Source organism: Leucoraja erinacea, chromosome 2, assembly GCF_028641065.1.
Source record: "Leucoraja erinacea ecotype New England chromosome 2, Leri_hhj_1, whole genome shotgun sequence".
Classification (NCBI taxonomy): domain Eukaryota; kingdom Metazoa; phylum Chordata; class Chondrichthyes; order Rajiformes; family Rajidae; genus Leucoraja; species Leucoraja erinaceus.
The window spans coordinates 123,914,071-123,935,031 of record NC_073378.1 but is presented as its reverse complement, the minus strand read 5'-3'; the positions used below and the strand labels follow the sequence as shown (position 1 = coordinate 123,935,031).

General features: G+C 45.0%; 1 protein-coding gene across 1 annotated transcript in view; it reads right to left on the bottom strand.

Moving 5' to 3' along the window:
* Positions 1–20,961, bottom strand: part of svila (supervillin a) — a 350,280-nt gene that overhangs the window by 125,001 nt on the left and 204,318 nt on the right. The window contains exons 13-14 of the mRNA XM_055665020.1: positions 20,501–20,562; positions 20,091–20,239 (exon numbers count right to left, since the gene is read on the bottom strand). Coding sequence (XP_055520995.1) covers positions 20,091–20,239; positions 20,501–20,562 — 211 coding nt within the window. The remainder of the gene's footprint in view (positions 1–20,090; positions 20,240–20,500; positions 20,563–20,961) is intronic.

The following is a 20,961-nucleotide window of genomic DNA, read 5'->3' as shown; positions in this document are numbered from 1 at the left end:
CTAGTGATTATTTTGAAGTTCCAAAAACTCAGTGATAAAATGAAATTTACTTTCCAGACTAACCATACATACATATATATATCTATACACATACATCTATACACACACACATATATACACACACACACACATAACACATACACACACATATATACACACACACACACACACACACACGCATATATATATATATATATATATATATATATATATATATATTGCACATAAAATTGCTGGAGGAATTCAGCGGGGTCAGGTAGCATTTGTGTAGTGATTGGACAGGTGACATTTTGGGTCAGGATCTTTCTTCAGACTGATGCAGCGGGGTGGGGGGGGGGAGGAGAGGGGTGAGGGATGTGGGATAAAGTTGGAAAAGAGGTGGTGGCGATTCAAGGCCCGGTTAGTGATAGGTGTTTACAGGCGAGGGGGATAATTGGCAGATGGGTGCAAATTACTTGAAAATAAAGAATTTAATTTTCATGTATTTGGGTGTTAAGTTACATGAGTGGAATGAGGTGCTGTTATTCATGTTTGTGAGCAGCTTGTTATATTACATCACGTCCGGTCACATGATCAAATTGTATTAAATGCGTTTTCGGCTTACGATATTTTCGGTTTACAAAGGGTTTATTGGAACGTAACCCCATCGTAGTTCGAGGAGCAGCTGTATAATAATATATACTTACAGATGATGCAGTTCCATTTTCTTAGCAAATCAATTGAATGTTATTAGTTTAGTTTACAGATACAGCGCGGAAACAGGCCCTTTGGCCAACCGAGTCCACACTGACCAGCTACCCACGGCACACCAACACTATCCTACACACACTAGGGACAATTTACATTTAAACCTGTACTTCTTTGAAGTGTGGGAGCAAACTGAAGATATTGGAGAAAACCCACGCAGGTCACGGGGAGACCGTACAAACTCCGTAATGACAGCACCCGTAGCCGGGAGCGGACCCGGTGGGTCAAAGGGCCTGTTTCCGCGCTGTATCTAAACTAAACTAAATACATGCGACTTCTGTTTTACATGGCATTCTTTCTTAAGTAAGTTTAATAACAGAAGCAGGCATACATTATATTATAGACGAGGCTCACTAAGTTTCTAGGAAAAATAATAAAATAATTGTGTGTTCCCGTTTTATTGGAATTTTTGAAATATATAAACTGTTTCTGCGCTTAATATATATTTTAATATATAAACTGAAGGTAGAGTCTGAGTTTTTAAATCCGTAGAGTTAAACATCTGATTGCATGAGATTCTCTTACTATTCCCCACAAAGTACAATCATAAGATCTGAAGAATGCATGTGCCAAAATAATCCGCAGCAAGTTTGAAAAGGCTATTTTTATTTTATGGTCCCCATCCTCATGTAGTCACTGGAAATTTCCAACAGAGGGTGCTAGATAGCAATTAGAATCTGTGTTTGATCTATCCCCTAATCTCATCCTCACATGCCCTGATGGGTCTCTTATCTTTCCCTCATCGTTGGTTCTGCCCTTGCCAAATGCAGGCAGGTGGGACTAGTGTAGCTGGGACATGTTGGCTGGTGTAAGCTCTCGGAAAGCGGCCGGCCCAGATGAGGTCTATGGATGTGGTTCAAAATCATGTGTCAAGCAACTGGCTTCGGTCTTTGCCAACATCTTCATCTTCTCTCATCAGTCTACTGTCCCTATTCAAGGAAATCACCACCGTTCCTTTCCCCAAGAAAAATAAAGTGACTGGACACCACGTCGGCTCAGAGTTGCTGCCTCACAGCGCCGGAGACTCGGCTCGATTCTGACTACGGGTGCAGTCCGTGCAGAGTTTGTACGTTCTCCCTGTGATTACGCGTAGGTTTTCTCCGGATACTCCGGTTTCATCCAGTACTTTGTAGGTAAATTCAGATTCAGATTATTTAATGACCACACAGTCAAGCTGGTGGAATTCATATTCAGTACAGGATGCTGCACAATAGGCTGATTCCCGTCAAACATAACATAAAACACAAACAGCATACAGTACATGCACGAGGTGGCTTTGTGATATTATCATAGAGTGTTCAGAGTTCGAATTGCATATGGATAGAAACTGTTTTTAAATCGTGATGTTTTGGCAGACAGTGAGCTGTAGCGCCTCCCTGAGGGCAGCAGGTGGAAGATGTGGTGAGCTGGGTGGGGGGATCAGAAATGATTTTCTTCACCCTTGACACGGACCGTTTGAGATTGAGTGATTCTATTGATGGGAGGGGAGTGCTGATGATTTTGGATGCTTTGCTGACAATGCGCTGTAGTTTATTATGGGGGTGAGTGTCTAAACTGCCCCTGATGTGTTGAATGTGAAAGTGGGAATAACAAAACGAGTGTACAGGTGATCGATGGTCGGCATGGACCCGGTGGGCTGAAGGGCCTGTTTCCATGCTGTGTCTATAAACTAAAAGTGTCAATGGTTACTGCCCAGTAGCTCTAACATCGACCATGATGAAGTGCTTTGAAAGACTGGGAATAGTCCACATTTGCATCAGTCTTCCGGACAATTTGCCTGCGGGGATATTGGTCTACGGTAGACACAGGCAGAGATAGAGACTATCAGGGGGATATGGGGAGAAGGCAGAAGAATGAGGTTGAGAGGGAGAGATGGACCAGCCATGATTGAAGGCAGAGTAAACCTGATGGGCCGAATGGTCGAATTCTGCTACTATGACTTATGAACTTACGTAACTGCCCATTTTTGACTCAAGTCTGCACTTTTACTTGCTAGACTGATAATGAAGGAAATTATTTTGTTTGATTTCTGCACAATTGGTATATTTTGCATGTCTTTATTGTTGAATGTCAGTGAGTACCAACTTATAAATTGGAAATGCATTTTATCAATTGTAAACCTAATTAGATGAAGTTAGAGTCGATATTATCACCAACCTATGTGGATGAACTTCCTTCCATACTTGTGTTTAAGAAGGAACTGCAAATGCTGGAAAATCCTACGTTGCCTATTTCCTTCGCTCCATGGATGCTGCTGCACCCGCTGAGTTTCTCCAGCATTTTTGTGTACCTTCCTTCCATACATGTCTGATAACTTAACAGGACAAGGGCTTGTGTCAATTCTCCTCTAAATGTCTGTGAGCTTGGTTCTCAGTAATAGACACTCAGCAGGACAGGCAGCATCTCTGGAGACAAGGAATGGGTAGCGTTTCGGGTCGAATCTGAAGAAGGGTCGGGACATGAAACGGATCTGAAGAAGGGTGTCGACCTGAAATGTCACCCATTCCTTCTCTCCAGAGATGCTGCCTGTTCCGCTGAGTTACTGTACCTATCTTTGGTGTAAACCAGCATCTGTCGTCCCTTCCTACACATTGGTTCTCTGTAATGCTACGCAGTTGGCAGTTACGTCATCTTTTTCAACAGGACAAGAGTACAGTAACCAACAGTTACTTTCCCTTGTCGACACAAAATGCTGGAGTAACTCAGCGGGTGATGCAGCATAGTTGGAGAGAAGGAATGGGTGACGTTTCGGGTCGAGATCCTTCTTCACCCATTCCTTCTCTCCACCCGCTGAGTTACGCCAGCATGGTGTGTCTACCTTCGATTTTATCCAGCATCTGCAGTTCTTTCTCACACATTGAGTTACTTTCCCTTAGCTTGCTACAGTCTTTCATTCTCTTTCCCATCCCCAATCCCCTGCCACTTGCTTCAAAACATTAACAAAATCCCAAATCTTTCAATTATGTGTGTGGCCTAATCCCTGCGAACATCATAGTTCCATTTTCCAGAAATGCAATTGACATCTCATAACATCTGTCTGAATGATCCCAAAGCACTTTGCATACAATAAATTGTTTTGAACTGTAGGCTAACTTGGCAGTCACGTATATTTAAAAATAAAATCACAGATACTTTATATCCATTAACAAATTAATCCAGTTTCTGCCATTTGGTGTTGGCTGTGAATGGTGAGAGCTCTTTAGACCCAAAACCCAGTCATAAGAACCTACTTTGAAATGTAATATTAATATACAAGATGCTTCTTTATTTTACGATCATGCCTTTTTGGATTGCATTCACATTCTATTGATGTAAATGTTTTTTTTTCCTCAGTTGGTTGAGGGAAAAAAATCAACATAAGTAAAATGTTTCCTGATCCATAAAATCCAAATCATACTTTCTTTGAAACTTTGCAACTTTGCAATGTTTTGACAGCTTTAGAGCAAAACAAACTCTGAGCCAGTGAACACAGAGAGTTTGTGCCGACTTTCATTTCAAAACATCTGCAGTAATGATTTAATAAATTGTTAGCAGTGATATATTTTTCACACACAGTAGGGCATATTGAGGTACAGGTGCACAACCTTTTATCCGAAAGCCTTGGGACCAGATACCTTTCGTAATTCAGAATTTGTCGGTCTTCGGAATGGACATTTTTTTGCGTAGATTTTAATGGCTGGCTCAGTGGTAGAGTGCTCGGCTCATATCCGCAAGGTTGCGAGTTTGCGCCTTGATCCCGGCAGAAGAAGTTGGAGCGGGGCTGGGCTGGGCTGGGCTGCTGCTGGCTGTGGGTCTCTCGGTTCTCCGTGCTTGCGGTGGGCCTGGTGGTCGACGTCCAATTGGTCCTGACGTCTCCGGTGACTGCACAGACCTGCAGCCATCGCCGTCGTGAAGACAGTACAAAGCCCCCACGCCGGTGCAATGAGCGGGGAGCTGGAGAGGGGAGGGAAGGGGTCACACACATGGCCGGGAAGCAGAGGGGTGTAGGTGGGGTGGAATTGAAGGGAGCGACAATCTGCTGCTGCCTGCACGCTAAGTTTAAAAGTTCCCACGCAAGACTCACGATACACTGTGTATCGTGTCTACCGTGGGAACCTTTTAACTAAGCGGGCAGGCAGCAGCAGATTGTCAATTATTAACCCTCCCGCGCAATATACTCTCACCTTCTCTTTTATGAATGGGGATTTAGTTCCCCTTTCTTCGAGGACCGACCGGAGGTTCCGCTGTCACCTCTGCGGGCCGCCCTCGGTGAACGTCCTGTCTCCCTGTCCCTGGAATAGTAGGGGGCGATCAAACAGCACAATATCCCACTCCCCCTCCAACGCGACCCCAAGAACAAGAAGTACCTTCCACACTATCAGCTTCTGCCCATACACTGCGTGTTCCTCTGAAGTTGGAACGGGGCTGGGCTGGAGTTGCTGATCTGGGATCTCCGTGCTTGCAGTGGGCCTGGGGGTCGGTGTCCCGATGAGAGGGCGCAGCTCGGGCTGTGGGCGAACTGCCACTTGTCGCCGTAGCGGCCCATCGGGGAGCGGCTTCTGGTGGTCCTGACGTCTCCGGCCAGTTTGCAGTTTTCCTCTGGAGTTGGAACGGGGCTGGGCTGCTGCTGGCTGTGGGTCTCTGGGTTCTCCGTGCTTGCGGTGGGCCTGGGGGTCGGTGTCCCGTTGGTCCTGACGTCTCCGGTGACTGCACTGCGCTGCTAGAATCGCCGACGTGAAGACAGTGCAAAGCCCCCGCGCCGGTGCAATGCGCGGGGAGCTGGAGAGGGGAGGGAAGGGGTCACACACATGGCCGGGAAGCCGAGGGGTGTAGGTGGGGTGAAACTGAAGGGAGCGACAATTTGCTGCTGCCTGCACGCTAAGTTTAAAAGTTCCCACGCAAGACTCACGATACACTGTGTATCGTGTCTACCGTGGGAACTTTTTAACTCAGCGGGCAGGCAGCAGCATATTGTCAATTATTAACCCTCCCGCGCAATATACCCTCACCTCTTTTATGAATGGGGATTTAGTTCCCCTTTCTTCGAGGACCGACCGGAGGTTCCGCTGTCACCTCTGCGGGCCGCCCTCGGTGAACGTTTTCAAGGACCTTTCTTCAAGGACCGAAAAAATGTCGCTATTCGGAGGTTTTCGTTATTTGGATCGTTGGATAAAAGGTTGTGCACCTGTATTAAAGTTGATTACACTTGCCCGTGAATGCAATGAGATGTAAAAGACACATTCAAAAAGCTGGAGTAACTCGATAGGTCAGGCGGCATCTGTGGGGAAAAGGAATAGGTGATGTTTCGGGTCGAGACTCTTCTTCAGAGTCTTCGACCCAAAACATCACCTATTCCTTTTCTACCGACATGCTGCCTGTCCCGCTGAGTTACTCCAGCATTTTTGTGTCTATCTTCGGTGTAAAGCAGCATCTCCAGTTCCTTCCTACGCAATGTTTCTTAGTAATGCCACCCAGTTGACAGCCACTGTATGCCAGCTTTCCCCTTTTTCAACAGGAACAGAAATAGCATCCAAGAGAGTCCTAAATTTTTATCTAAGAAGTAGCATTACAGCAACTTAGAATGGGGCTGAGTAATGGCCAACCAGAGAATATTGAGAACCATGTCACTGAAGGTGAGAAGATGGAGAAAAGAAATTCACATGGGATTCATGCACTTTCTTTCAGAGGAGTCAAGCTATTACACAAAAAAGGTCATGATATCCAAATCACACAATTGATTGGGATTATCAACATGCACATCTTTAAAATGTTGCAGGGCTAAGGAATTTTATTTTAAAATAACTGAATTAAATATTTTAAAAATTAAAATGCAGTTCATTCTGCTTGGTTGAACCAAGGACAGAAATTATGTTGGGATGAAAAGGCACATGCTGAGTTCAGTTTAGAGATACAACGCGGAAACAAGCCCTTCGGCCCACCGGGTCCGCGCTGACCAGCAATCCCCGTGCATTAACACTATCCGACACCCACGAGGGACAATTTTTACATTTACCAGGCCAATTAACCTACAAACCTGTACGTCTTAGTAATGTGGGAGGAAACCGAAGATCTCGGAGAATGCCCACGCAGGTCACGGAGAGAATGTACAAACTCCGTACAGACAGCGCCCGTAGTCGGGATCGGACCCGTGTCTCTGGCGCTGTATCTGCTGTAAGGCAGCATCTCTACCGCTGCGCCACTGTTGGCGCGTTGGCAAGAACACGTGCTGGGCGGTCGCGGAAGCGGTAGAGTTGCTGCCGTACAGTGAATACAGCGCCGGAGACCCGGGCTCGATCCCGACCATGGGCGCTGTCTGTACGGAGTTTGTACGTTCTCCCTCGTGACCTGCTTAGGTTTTCTCCGAGATCTTCAGTTTCCTCCCACACTCCAAAGACGTGCAGGTTTGTAGGTTAATTGGCTTGGTACAAAGGTAACATTTTCCCTAGTGAGCGTTAGTGTGTGAAGATTGCTGGTCGGTGCGGACATGGTGGGTCGAAGGGCCTGTTTCCGTGGTGTATCTCTAAACTAAACACATGAATTTTTGAAATTAAACGTTAGTTCATTCAGCTTGGTTGAATCAAATGCAGAAATGTTGTTAGGGGGGGAGAAGGCACACATCGGTAAGAATATGGGGGAATGTTTTTGGAACAAGGTGATCAGCAGTAGTTTGAATGCCTTTGGGATCCACGTCACTGGGCATGCAAATTGCAAAGTACCTGGTCGGCTGTGAGATGGAGTTTACTACAGTGGAACTAGCGGTGCTTGCCATGACTGTGCGAACAGTCATCAAAGGAGAGACAGGGGTGGGTTTGCTAGAGATAGGGGAAGAAAAAAAAGAAACAGCAAATGCATGTAGGATAGAAAAGAATTCAGCAAAGAAGCAAACTTTACAAGGTTTATATTAGATGTGGAAAGACAAACCATAGCAGAAGATGATTGCCCATGTCGCATGCTAGGGGACCTCACTCACGTACATCTGGGTTCTTCAAATAATATCATGGTCATAAGTGATAGGAGTACAGTTAGGCCATTCGGCCCATCAAGTCTACTCCGCCATTCAATCATGGCTGATCTATCTCTCCCTCCTAACCCCATTTTCCTGCCTTCTGCCCATAACCTCCGACACCCGTACTAATCAAGAAACTATCTTTCTCTGCCTTAAAAATGTCCACTGATGGCCTCCACAGCCTTCTGTGGCAATGAATTCCACAGATTCACCACCATCTCACTAAATAAATTCCTCCTCATCTCCTTCCTAAAGGAATGTCCTTTAATTCTGAGGCTCTGTCCTCTGGTCCTAGACTCTCCCATGAGTGGAAACATCCTCTCCACATCCACTCTATCCAAGCCTTTCACTATTCTGTAAGTTTCAATGAGGTCCTCCCACATTCTTCTAAATTCCTGCGAGTACAGGCCCAGTGACAAACGCTCAAATCATATGTTAACCCACATATTCTGGGGATCATTCTTGTAAACCTCCTCTGGACCCTCTCCAGAGTCAGCACATTCTTCCTCAGATATGGTCAAATATGATAATTATCCCTGCATAAGAAGACAAATCCTTCAAATTATAGAATGGTTACAGTGCAGAAAGTCACCATTTAATCCCTTGTGTTTAAGAAAGAACTGCAGATGCTGGAAAAATCGAAGGTAAACCAAAATGAATTTTGAAGGATGAGAGGGTATATTATAGAAACATATAACATTCTAATAGAATTGGACAGGCTAGATGTAGGAAAAATGTTCCCGATGTTGGGGGGAGTCCAGAACCAGGGGTCACAGTTTAAGAATTTAGGACTGAGATGAGGAAAAACTTTTTCACCCAGAGCATTGTGAATCTGTGGAATTCTCTGCCACAGAAGGCAGTGGAGGCCAATTCACTGGATGTTTTCAAGAGAGAGTTCAATAGAGCTCTTCGTGCTAACAGCGTCAAGGGATATGGGAAGAAAGCAGGAACGGGGTACTGATTTTGGATGATCAGCCATGATCACATTGAATGGCGGTGCTGGCTCAAAGGCCGGGTCTTCTGGCCGGGAAGATCATCAAGGACCCCTCCCACCCTAACCATGGACTGTTTGCCCTCCTCCCACCAGGGAGGCGGTACAGGAGCCTCAGGTCACGTACAAGTAGGATGAGGAACAGCTTCTTCAACAACACGATCACATTGCTGAACTCGGAGTCCCGCTGATAGATTTCTCCAGTCTCTCCGTCCACATTGTTTGCTTATTCTGTATTTTTATTTCTATATTGCACTATTACTAAGAACAGACGCTAAGCTGCATTTCGTTGTACCCATACTTGTATCTGTGCAATGACAATAAAGTTGAATTGAATTGAATTGAAAAAAGGGCCGAATGGCCTTCCCCTGCACCTATTTTTTATGAGAGTCCCAAACCGTAACAATTTTGAACAATGACGACTTTTTCCACAGCCCCATTTGATAATTTTGCCTCAATTTTTAAATTAATTTCCTGGCGCTGGAATTTCACTAATGGGAACGTTCCTCTATTTACCCTTAACAAAGAAAAATCCTAATCTTGTAATCATTTGTCAAATCTCCTCTCACAATGTCATTGCTTCATTCAGAATGTTTCCATTTTCTTCAGTCTATCCTTAAAGGTGAATGAGGATTTCCTGGAACCATTCTAGTAAATCATTTCCAAACTTTCTCCTACTGAAGCTATTCATTTTGTTCTCCACATCCCACTCTGCACGCTCATCCCACTCTGCACGCTCATCATTCTCTGCATGCTCATCACTCTCTGCACGCTCATCATTCTCTGCACGCTCATCACTCTCTGCACACATCTTAGCTTATTGTCACCTGCAGTGAAAAGCTTTTTATTTTGCTTGCTGACGGTAGCGTAGCAGCAGAGCCTTACGTCGCCAGAGACCCGAGTTCGATCCTGACAACGGGCGCTGTCTGTACGGAGTTTGTACGTTCTCCCCGTGACCTGCGTGGGTTTTCTCCAAGATCTTCTGTTTTCCTCCCACATTCCAAAGGCGTACGGTTTTGTTGGTTAATTGGCTTGGTGTAAATGTATAACGGTAAAATCGTCGCTAGTGCGTGTAGGGTAGTGTTACTGTGTGGGGATCGCAGGTCGGTGTGCCTGTTTCCGCTCTGTATCTCTGAACTAAACCAGTCACAATCTAACTGATCTGCTGCGCATTTGCAACATTTTCAGCTTTTATTATATGCTAAACTTGAGCTGTGGATTCTCTTCAGAGTGTTAGCTGTGTATAGAGGGTAGGGGAACTATCATGATGAGGCAGTTAAAATTGAGTGCTTCTTTGGGGTGGAAGAATGCAACCTTCACTGGTCTGCCCTGTTTCGACTAATGCAATCAACTCGACATGCACAAACGGAAGATCGAATAGAACAAGTTGTCCGACAACTTTAGGCTGTGCACGCCACACGAAAGAAGACGACGAAGAGGAGTGCTTCTTCAATGGAATGGGGAGGGATAAGGAGAACTCAAGGAAATTAAAGATTTAGAACGTTTACAAAATTGTAAATAGTGACGGAGCATTTCTGCTGGGTCATGAGCTGATCAATAAATGCGTGTGCAGGTTAATTCACTCAGCATCCGAGTAGCAACCAATCTCAACGTTTCTAAGATCTGCCACACGTGCCTTTCAAATGGTGGAAATACGAGATCTTCAAAACAGCAAGGAATGCATAAGTTCACAACGGATAGACGCAGAGTTAGGCCATTCTGCCCAACAGGTCTACCGTGTAGTCGGCCCAACAGGCCTGCCATGCGTTGGTGATCAAGTGGTGGTCAAGGTGACATTCAGCACATTGCCCATCCTCATCCAAAATATTGAGTGTAGAAGTCGGGATGTCATTGTTACAGTTGTACAAGAGATTGTTTATACCAGATTTGGAGTACTGTGTTCAGCTTAGGTCGGCCACAGACAATGACTGACCTGCCAAGTTTTCCTTTTTGAGATTCTGCCTCTCATTGCCGTCGGTAAAACTGAGGACCACGGTCCTGCTTCATGCTTTGAAGAAGCTACTAGGTAGCAGACTGGGCTAGAGTTCCAGAACCTCCCAAGGTTGAGAGTTCCGGCTTCCTTCCAGCATCACGTGTAAGCGAGTATTGGAATTTGAGGAGGAGATGGCAGATGAATGCGCGGCTAAAGAACTGACGAGCACTCAGGGGGTATATGGTATGAGCTGTCAGAGGAAGTGGTGCAGGCAGATGCAATTATACCATTTAGCCATTGATAGGAAAAGTTTAGAGGGATAAGGCACTAATTAGGTATATTGCAAAACTTACCTTCGGCAGCGCTGCAGTTCTGCCGCTGCCCGTGTGTGCGACTTTGGCACCTTTGAGAGCGGGGCGGGTTTAAAACGCGATTTTCTCTAGGCTGTTGAAATCAATGTTGTTCAGCCTACTTAGTTGCTGACGAAAAATCGCCGCAAAATTCGTTCGCTGCAGGTATTTTTAAACTAAATTGGGTTATTTAATTGTTATAGTAAATTAAAAATCATCCTCTAAAGCCGCGAACCCCGACAATGGGACAGATTTCATGGGAGGGGGGGGGGACAAGGCAAGGTAGGTTGTTTATTTTTACATTAAAAAGGGCTTCTAAAGATCCCTTTATACAAATTTTTATGTTGCGAGTAGCTGACTTGGGGGCCTATTCAATCCTGCAGTATCTCTCATGCCATATGGGCTTCAAATTCACCGCAATGGCAGCGTTCCAAACCAGTGCGTTCCACTCGCAAGCTGATTTAAATGGCCATTCATTTACAGCAATTAAACACTAAATCCCTTCCATTTGGCCTATAAATTAATGACAATGAGATTTAAAAATCATGTTTTATTGTGAATTCTTGTGTGAATGTTCTTTGGACACTTAGGCTATTTAAAAATGTTAATCTTTCCTTAAGATAGATGTTTAGATCTAGTAATTTAATTTTGGAATTAGCTACAATTGGGTAACTAACTAATTATATGCTTTAATTTCAGGTGATCCAAGTAAGATTGTTTAATATTTGTTTCAGAATGGTTCAATCCATAATAACTGAGCATTTCTTTCAGTTCTCTTAATTTTTAATAAAGCTATGGCCATTTGACTGTCCTTGATCACAGCTTTTGTGTTGTCAATGGAAAATCAATAGGGAACAATATGCTAATTTCCAAGTATGAAAATGGCCATTACTTTTTTAATACTGAAGATATGAAAGTGAATTAGGTGTCAAATTAAACTTCTTTTTATGCTTTATCTGATGGGATAAATTGCAGACTTGATCTCTAAAATCTCAAAATTTTGTAACATTGCTACACTAATGCAAGCAATTGGAATCAGCTTGGGTAGGTCCCTTGCTGGCATCAACATGTTGGACAAGAAGGCCTGTTTCCGCGTTATAAAACCATGACTCTCTGAGGGAGGACTTTAGATCTCTGTGTCACAGGGACCTGCACAAGTCGACAGGTTGCTCCTGCACCAATAACTGGTGCGACATTCTTAAGGTTCTACAGTGCCGTGGTGTGAGTTCAAACTAATCTGGCTGACGAATTGTGGACGCAGCCCTGACTGTCACACAATCCAACCTCCCTTCAGTGGACCCCATTTACACCTCACTCTGCCTCGGCAAGGCCAGCAGCATAATCAAGGACGAGTCACACCCTGGCCACTCCCTCTTCTCCCCTCTCCCATCAGGCAAAAGTTATAGAAGTGTGAAAACGCACACCTCCCGATTCAGGGACAATTTCTTCCCAGCTGTTATCAGGCAACTGAATCATCCTACCACAACCAGAGAGCAGTGCTGAACTACTTATCGGACTATCTTTGATTGGACTTTACTGGCTTTATCTTGCACTAAACATTATTCATGTTATCCCCTTTATCATGTATCCATACCCTGTGAATGGCTCCATTGGAATCATGTCTTGTCTTTCTGTTGACTGGTTACCACGCAACAAAAGCTTTTCACTGTACCTCGGTACATGTGACAATAAACTAAACTGAACTAAGAAACATAGAAACATAGAAATTAGGTGCAGGAGTAGGCCATTAGGCCCTTCAAGCCTGCACCGCCATTCAATATGATCATAGCTGATCATCCAACTCAGTATCCCGTACCTGCCTTCTCTCCATACCCCCTGATCCCCTTAGCCACAAGGGCCACATCTAACTCCCTCTTAAATATAGCCAATGAACTGGCCTCAACTACCCTCTGTGGCAGAGAGTTCCAGAGATTCACCACTCTCTGTGTGAAAACAGTTCTTCTTCTCATCTCGGTTTTAAAGGATTTCCCCCTTATCCTTAAGCTGTGACCCATTGTCCTGGACTTCCCCAACATCAGGAACAATCTTCCTGCATCTATCCTGTCCAACCCCGTAAGAATTTTGTAAGTTTCTATAAGATCCCCTCTCAATCTCCTAAATTCTAGAGACTATAAACCAAGTCTATCCAGTCTTTCTTCATAAGACAGTCCTGACATCCCAGGAATCAGTCTGGTGAACCTTCTCTGCACTTCCTCTATGGCAATAATGTCCTTCCTCAGATTTGGAGACCAAAACTGTACGCAATACTCCATGTGTGGTCTCACCAAGACCCTGTACAACTGCAGTAGAACCTCCCTGCTCCTATACTCAAATCCTTTTGCAATGAAAGCTAACATACCATTCGCTTTCTTTACTGCCTGCTGCACCTGCATGCCTACCTTCAATGACTGGTGTACCATGACACCCAGGTCTAGCTGCATCTCCCCCTTTCCCAATCGGCCACCATTTAGATAATAGTCTGCTTTCCCGTTTTTGCCACCAAAATGGATAACCTCACATTTATCCACATTATACTGCATGTGCCAAACATTTGCCCACTCACCCAGCCTATCCAAGTCACCTTGCACTCTCCTAGCATCCTCCTCACAGCTAACACTGCCCCCCAGCTTCGTGTCATCCACAAACTTGGAGATATTGCCTTCAATTCCCTCATCCAGATCATTAATATATATTGTAAATAGCTGGGGTCCCAGCACTGAGCCTTGCGGTACCCCACTAGTCACTGCCTGCCATTGTGAAAAGGACCCGTTTACTCCTACTCTTTGCTTCCTGTTTGCCAGCCAGCTCTCTATCCACATCAATACTGAACCCCCAATGCCGTGTGCTTTAAGTTTGTATACTAATCTCTTATGCGGGACCTTGTCAAAAGCCTTCTGGAAGTCCAGATACACCACATCCACCGGTTCTCCCCTATCCACGCTACTAGTTACATCCTCAAAAAATTCTATAAGATTCGTCAGACATGATTTACCTTTCGTAAATCCATGCTGACTTCGTCCAATGATTTCACCACTTTCCAAATGTGCTGCTATCCCATCTTTAATAACTGACTCTAGCAGTTTCCCCATTACCGATGTTAGGATAACTGGTCTGTAATTCCCCGTTTTCTCTCTCCCTCCCTTCTTAAAAAGTGGGGTTACGTTTGCTACCCGCCAATTCTCAGGAACTACTCCAGAATCTAAAGAGTTTTGAAAGGTTATTACTAATGCATCCACTATTTCTGGAGCTACTTCCTTAAGTACTCTGGGATGCTGGGATTAAGTACTCTGGCCCTGGGGATTTATCGGCCTTTAATCCATTCAATTTACCCAACACCACTTCCCGGCTAACCTGGATTTCACTCAATTCCTCCAACTCCTTTGACCCGCGGTCCCCTGCTATTTCCGGCAAATTATTTATGTCTTCCTTAGTGAAGACGGAACCAAAGTAGTTATTCAATTGTCCGCCATATCCTTGTTCCCCATGATCAACTCACCTGTTTCTGACTGCAAGGTACCTACATTTGTTTTAACTAATCTCTTTCTTTTCACATATCTATAAAAACTTTTGCAGTCAGTTTTTATGTTCCCTGCCAGTTTTCTTTCATAATCTATTTTCCCTTTCCTAATTAAGCTCTTGGTCCTCCTCTGCTTGTCTTTGAATTTCTCCCAGTCCTCCGGTATGCTGCTTTTTCTGGCTAATTTGTACGCATCATCCTTCGCTTTGATACTATCCCTGATTTCCCTTGTTATCCACGGATGTACTACCTTCCCTGATTTATTCTTTTGCCAAACTGGGATGAACAATTTTTGTAGTTCATCCATGCAGTCTTTAAATGTCTTCCATTGCATATCCACCGTCAACCCTTTTAGAATTAATTGCCAGTCAATCTTGGCCAATTCATGTCTCATACCCTCAAAGTTACCTTTCTTTAAGTTCAGAACCGTTGTTTCTGAATTAACAATGTCACTCTCCATCCTAATGAAGAACTCAACCATATTATGGTCACTCTTGCCCAAGGGGGCACGTACAACAAGATTGCTAACTAACCCTTCCTCATTACTCAATAGCCAGTCTAAAATAGCCTGCTGTCGTTGGTTCCTCTACATGTTGATTTAGATAACCATCCCGCATACATTCCAAGAAATCCTCTTCCTCAGCACCCCTGCCAATTTGATTCACCCAATCTATATGTAGATTGAAGTCACCCATTATAACTGTTTTGCCTTTGTCGCACGCATTTCTAATTTCCTGTTTGATACCATCTCCAACTTCACTACTACTGTTAGGTGGCCTGTACACAACACCCACCAGCGTTTTCTGCCCCTTAGTGTTTCGCAGCTCTACCCATACCGATTCCACATCCTCCAAACTAATGTCCTTCCTTTCCATTGCATTAATTTCCTCTCTAATCAGTAACGCTACCCCACCTCCTTTTCCTTTCTCTCTATCCCTCCTGAATATTGAATATCCCTGGATGTTCAGCTCCCAGCCTTGGTCACCCTGGAGCCATGTCTCCGTGATCCCAACTATATCATAGTCATTAATAGCTATCTGCACATTCAACTCATCCACCTTATTACGAATGCTCCTTGCATTGAGACACAAAGCCTTCAGGCTTGTTTTTACAACACTCTTACCCCTTATACCCTTATGTTGAAAAGTGGCCCTTTTTGATTTTTGCCCGGGTTTTGTCTGCCTGCCACTTTTACTTTTCACCTTGCTACCTATTGCTTCTACCCTCATTTTACACCCCTCGGTCTCTATGCTCACACATTTAAGAAACCCTTTCCCTTTAACTCCATCCTCCACTATCCCATTCGACACCCCACCCCCCTTATTCAGTTTAAAGCCACCCGTGTAGCAGTGGCAAACCTGCCTGCAAGAATGCTGGTCCCACACCTGTTAAGATGCAATCCGTCCCTTTTGTACAGTTCCCCCTTACCACAAAACAGATCCCAGTGATCTAAGAATCGAAATCCCTGCCCCGTGCACCAGTTCCTCAGTCACACGTTCAGGTCCCGTATCTCCCTGTTCCTGCTCTCGCCAGCACGGGCAACTGGAAGCAAACCGGAGATAACAACCCTGGAGGTCCTGCTTTTCAACATTTTTCCGAGCTCTCTAAAGTCACGCTGCAGAATATTCATCCCCTTTTTTCCGACATCGTTTGTGCCGACATGCACTACCACTTCCGGATGTTCACCTTCGCCCTTGAGGATTTTCTGCACTCTGTCCGTGACATCCTGGATCCTGGCACCGGGAAGGCAGCACACCATCTTCGCATCCCGTCTGTTGCCGCAGAAACCCCTGTCCGTACCTCTCACAATGGAGCCTCCCACTACAATGGCCTTGCCTGCCTTAGGCCTTTTTGGTTTTGGCTCAACAGCCCTATTCGCATCGCAAGCCAGTCCGCCGCTCAGTGTAAACACGTCTTCACTCCCAACAGCTTCTAAGCAGGTGAACCTGTTCACAAGAGGTACCCCACCCGGGGACGTTGGCATTCCATGCTTCCCTCCCTTTCTCACTGTCTCCCACCTTCTCTCTTCCAGTACCTTAGGTGTAACAATTGTACTGTAGGACTTGTCGAGGAACGACGCCGTTTCTCGTACGAACTGGAGGTCATCCACTTGCTTCTCCAGTTCCCCAACACGGCCCTTCAGGAGCTCCACCTGGATGCGCTTCTCGCATTTGTAGCATCCAGAGGCACCTGCGGTGTCCTTGACCTCCCACATACTGCAAGCATCGCACTGAATCAGCTTGCCTGACATCGCCTTCTTTCGTCTCTACCTCTCAAGCGTATTGCGTGGTCTCCTCTCCTCAGCCGAAGACTCTCGAGCCAAAGACTAACACTTCCCTCACAAGGCCGCTCCTCACTGCTGCTCGCTAAGAGCCATCTTGCTTAAATTGACTGATAAATTGCCTGATTTACCAATTTACAAAACAAATTCCTCAGTTTTCAACTGTTTTCCCACACTGACTCACTTCTCTCCTCCCACTTGGGCTAGAGCCAATCACTCGTATCTCTTGCTAATCTGCTGCTGCTGTTCCTCCCAAATCTACAGCAGTTCTGAACAAAAAACCTAAGAATTAGATATATAATTGATACATTCGACAGGGATTGAAAGATATGGTCAACTGTAGAAGGAATACTCAGTCAGTCCAGAGGACAGAACACACCTAGGTATGACAATGCATGTTGGATGGAGCAAGAGTAAATGTCATCCATTTTAACACAGGGAGTCTGGCAGATGAACTGAGAATGTTGATACATAGAAAAGGATATTGCTGCAAACACTGAATGTGGTTGAGAGGAGGACAGGAATATTCCAGGATATAAAATGGGAGATTTGATGGTCAATGTAAAAGAGGTAGGTTTGTTTGGGTGGCACAGTCATAGATTTGCTGCCTTATGGCGCCAGAGACCCGGGTTCAATCCTGACCACGGGTGCTATCTGTACGGAGTTTGTACGTTCTCCCCGTGACCTGTGTGGGAGATTTCTCCGAGATCTTTGGTTTCCTCCCACACTCTAGAGACGTACAGGTTTGTAGGTTAATTGGCTTGGTGTATGTGCAAATTGTCCTTAATGTGCGTAGGGTGGTGTTAGTGTGTGGGGGTCGCTGTTCGGTGCGGACTCGGTGGGCCGTTCCCACCCTGCATCTCTAAACAAAACTAAAAACTAACCTAAAATACCGGATTCATAATGAGGTGGACACAAAACGCTGGAGTAACTCAGCGGGACAGGCAGCATCTCTGGAGAGAAGGAATGGGTGACGTTTCGGGTCAAGACCCTTCTTCAGACTGATGTCTGAATCACAATGAGGTGTTCATTATGGGGCAGGGATGGAGAATATCCTCGAAGGCTCTTCAAATAAGGACATACACCTTGGATGGCAAGGAATAATATAGTCAACGTGAATTTGTTGGAGGGTGATCCTGCCTGGCTAATTTGAATTGTTTGCAGACATCATGAGAAGACCACTGCCACTGTTGCAGCTTACATGACCTTCAGAAATGTCTTCAACAAGGTCTCCCCCCTGGTTCAACATGCTACAGATCCATGAATCCTAAATAAGTCTGACAAGAGCAGGCAGAGGGTGATGGTTGAACAATGTTTTATCATTGGAAGCCTATAATAATTGTGTGCCTCATGTATTGTTTCTGGGACTCCACGCTTTCACTACATACATTAACAATGTGTGCACCAAGGTAGATACACAATGCCAGAGTAACTCAGCGGGACAGGCAGCAGCATCTCTGGAGAGGAGGAACGGGCGACATTTTGGGTCGAGACCCTTCTTCAGACTAGTCAGAGGAAAGGGAAACGAGAGCTATGGGGTCTCGACCTGAAACGTCACCCATTCCTTCCCTCCGGAGATGCTGACTGTCCCACTGAGTTACTCCAGCAATTTGTCTCTATCTTCGGTTTACACCAGCATCTGCAGTTCCTTCCTGCACATTTTGTGTGTACCAAGGTAGGTGGTTTCATGAGTGAGTTTGCAGATGACACGAAAATGGACAGGGTCATTGATAGTGAGGAGAATAGACTAGGGCTACAGCAAAGATGGACACAAAATGCTGGGGTAACTCAGCGGGACTGGCAGCTGGTGTGGTGTGGACTCCTCTATATTGACGCAGGCTCATTTCGCTGAACACCTCCGCTCAGTCCACCCCGACCTACATGATCGTCTGGTTGCGACACACTTTAACTCCCACATGCCCTGGATCCTTGATCGTTCCTTGAAGGAAAAAACTCTTTCCTTGATCCTCATCCCCTTTGATGTCTTGTTTTCACGCCTCACACGTCCTTATTTCTGTGTCTCCCTCTTCCCCTCCCCCGACTCTCAGTCTGAAGAAGGGTCTTGACCCGAAACGTCACCCATTGCTTCTATCCAGAGATACCACCTCTCCTGCTGAGTTACTCCAGCGTTTTGTGTCCATCGATTTGCTGTTCCTCAGCCTGTCAGCAATAAAGTCCTCACAACTCAATCAATCATCTCACATCTGTACCATGAAAGTGTGAACAGCAACTTGCACTAATTTGGGTAGGGACCGGCTATGCAACCACAATGAACAAACTACAACATTTGCTTGCATTATTTCATTCCCTTGTTCAGTCTTTCCATGTGGAGGCAAGTGGTCACACGAAAGAAACAATTACATCTGTAGATGGATTGAAAAAGCTGGAGTAAGTGAGCGGGGCAGGCAGCATCACTGGAGAAATTTCGGGTTGAGACTCTTCTTCAAATCTGTACTTTGTTTTCAAAGTCGCCTGCACGTACCACAGACACAACTCGAGAGCGTGACTGGGCATTTGTTTCAATAAAACCACCTTGACAATTCTTGTGTCTTTGGAGGAAGTCAAAATGGCCCGATTGCCGATTCAGTATAAAAATCAGACAATGCTTGCTTTTTCAATCTTTTTGATTCGCAATTAGCTGGAGTCCCTGATTATTATCGGACCAGACGAGCTGTATAAACAGTAAATTCTCCACTGTCAGAGTGAGGCCAAATGCAAATTGGAGGAACAGCACATCATATTTCGCTTGGGCAACATGAATATTGACGTCTGAAACTTTAAGTAACCCTTGCTTTCCCTCTCTCTCTCTCCATTACTCCCCCATCCTAGTTCTCCGACTATTGTGACTGCCATACTGATTAAATTTTATCTCTGTTTGCTTCGTTGTCAGCTTCCCCGCGCTAACAACGATCTACTCTACATTTTCTTTGACCTTCGTCCCCTTTGATGCCTCATCTTCACACCTCACCCTACCATATCTCTGTGTCTCCCTCTCCCCTGACTCTCAGACCGAAGAAGAGTCTCGACCCAAAACGTCACCCAATCCTTCTCTCCAGAGATGCTGCCTGTCCCGCAGAGTTACTCCAGCATTTTGTGTCTATCTTCGGTGTAAACCAGCATCTGCAGTTCCTTCCCACAGGCAAATTCCAATTGCTGTATCAGGAGACAATGCGAGCTGCCCTTGGTATAAACTGGATTTCCAGTTTTAATCATCCACCAAGGAGTGAAAGAGGCACATGCATATCATGGTAATCAAATAAAAAGTTGACGATCGGGTTTAAGGTACCTGGATGCAATGACAACCTCTTCAGTTGTGACCGGCTGAGTCCGAGAACGATCTTGCGTGCGACGCAATCGCCTTTCCACCGCGGAATTCCTCGACCGAGGTTTGGGAGCCAGGGAGGTTTCCATCGCCTTCGTTGATTTTTCCATTTCCTATCACCAAAAAAGATATCTCACATCTAACGTTCACCAAAAGGATACTAAACTCACGCAAGTTAAGGTGAAAATGCGACTTAAAAACAAACGAGTAAGCTGTTGAAACTTTTAGAGAAAGTTTTAAAGCACAAAAACAAATGACATCACTTCACAAATTGCACCACAAAAAAAAAACAGATGTTATTCGAGTCACCAATGAGATCAGAAAAGTTTCCTCTCGGCATTATACATATTACCAATAAAAAACAAATTACATACACGGAAAAGCGACCTCTTTGCAGACACGCTCATTTTGGCTCGATCATCTAATTTCTCTTCATCTATTGCAAAAGAGAAAGGCAGATTGTCTTAGTAGGTGGACTGAGAAATAGGATTCTTAAAAGTTGCCCGGTGTTGAGGAGGAAAAGTATAAAAACATACGTCAAAATAAAGATACGGATTTCCCTCCCCATTTAGATACCTACCAAAGCATTTCATCAATTTCTAATTGAATTCAGTCATTTCCATACCTTATTTGGTGTAACACTTATCTTACTGTAAACTGAGACAGAATGCAGGTGGCTGAAGTGGAATGATCTTCATCAACGACAACTGCCTTAAAATGCTTGGCAACAGAGTTTTAAATTCTCACCGGCATGACGATGTAGCGGCAGAGTTGATGCCTTGCAGCGCCAGAGACCCTGGTTCGATCCTGACTACAGGTGCTGTCTGTAAAGAGT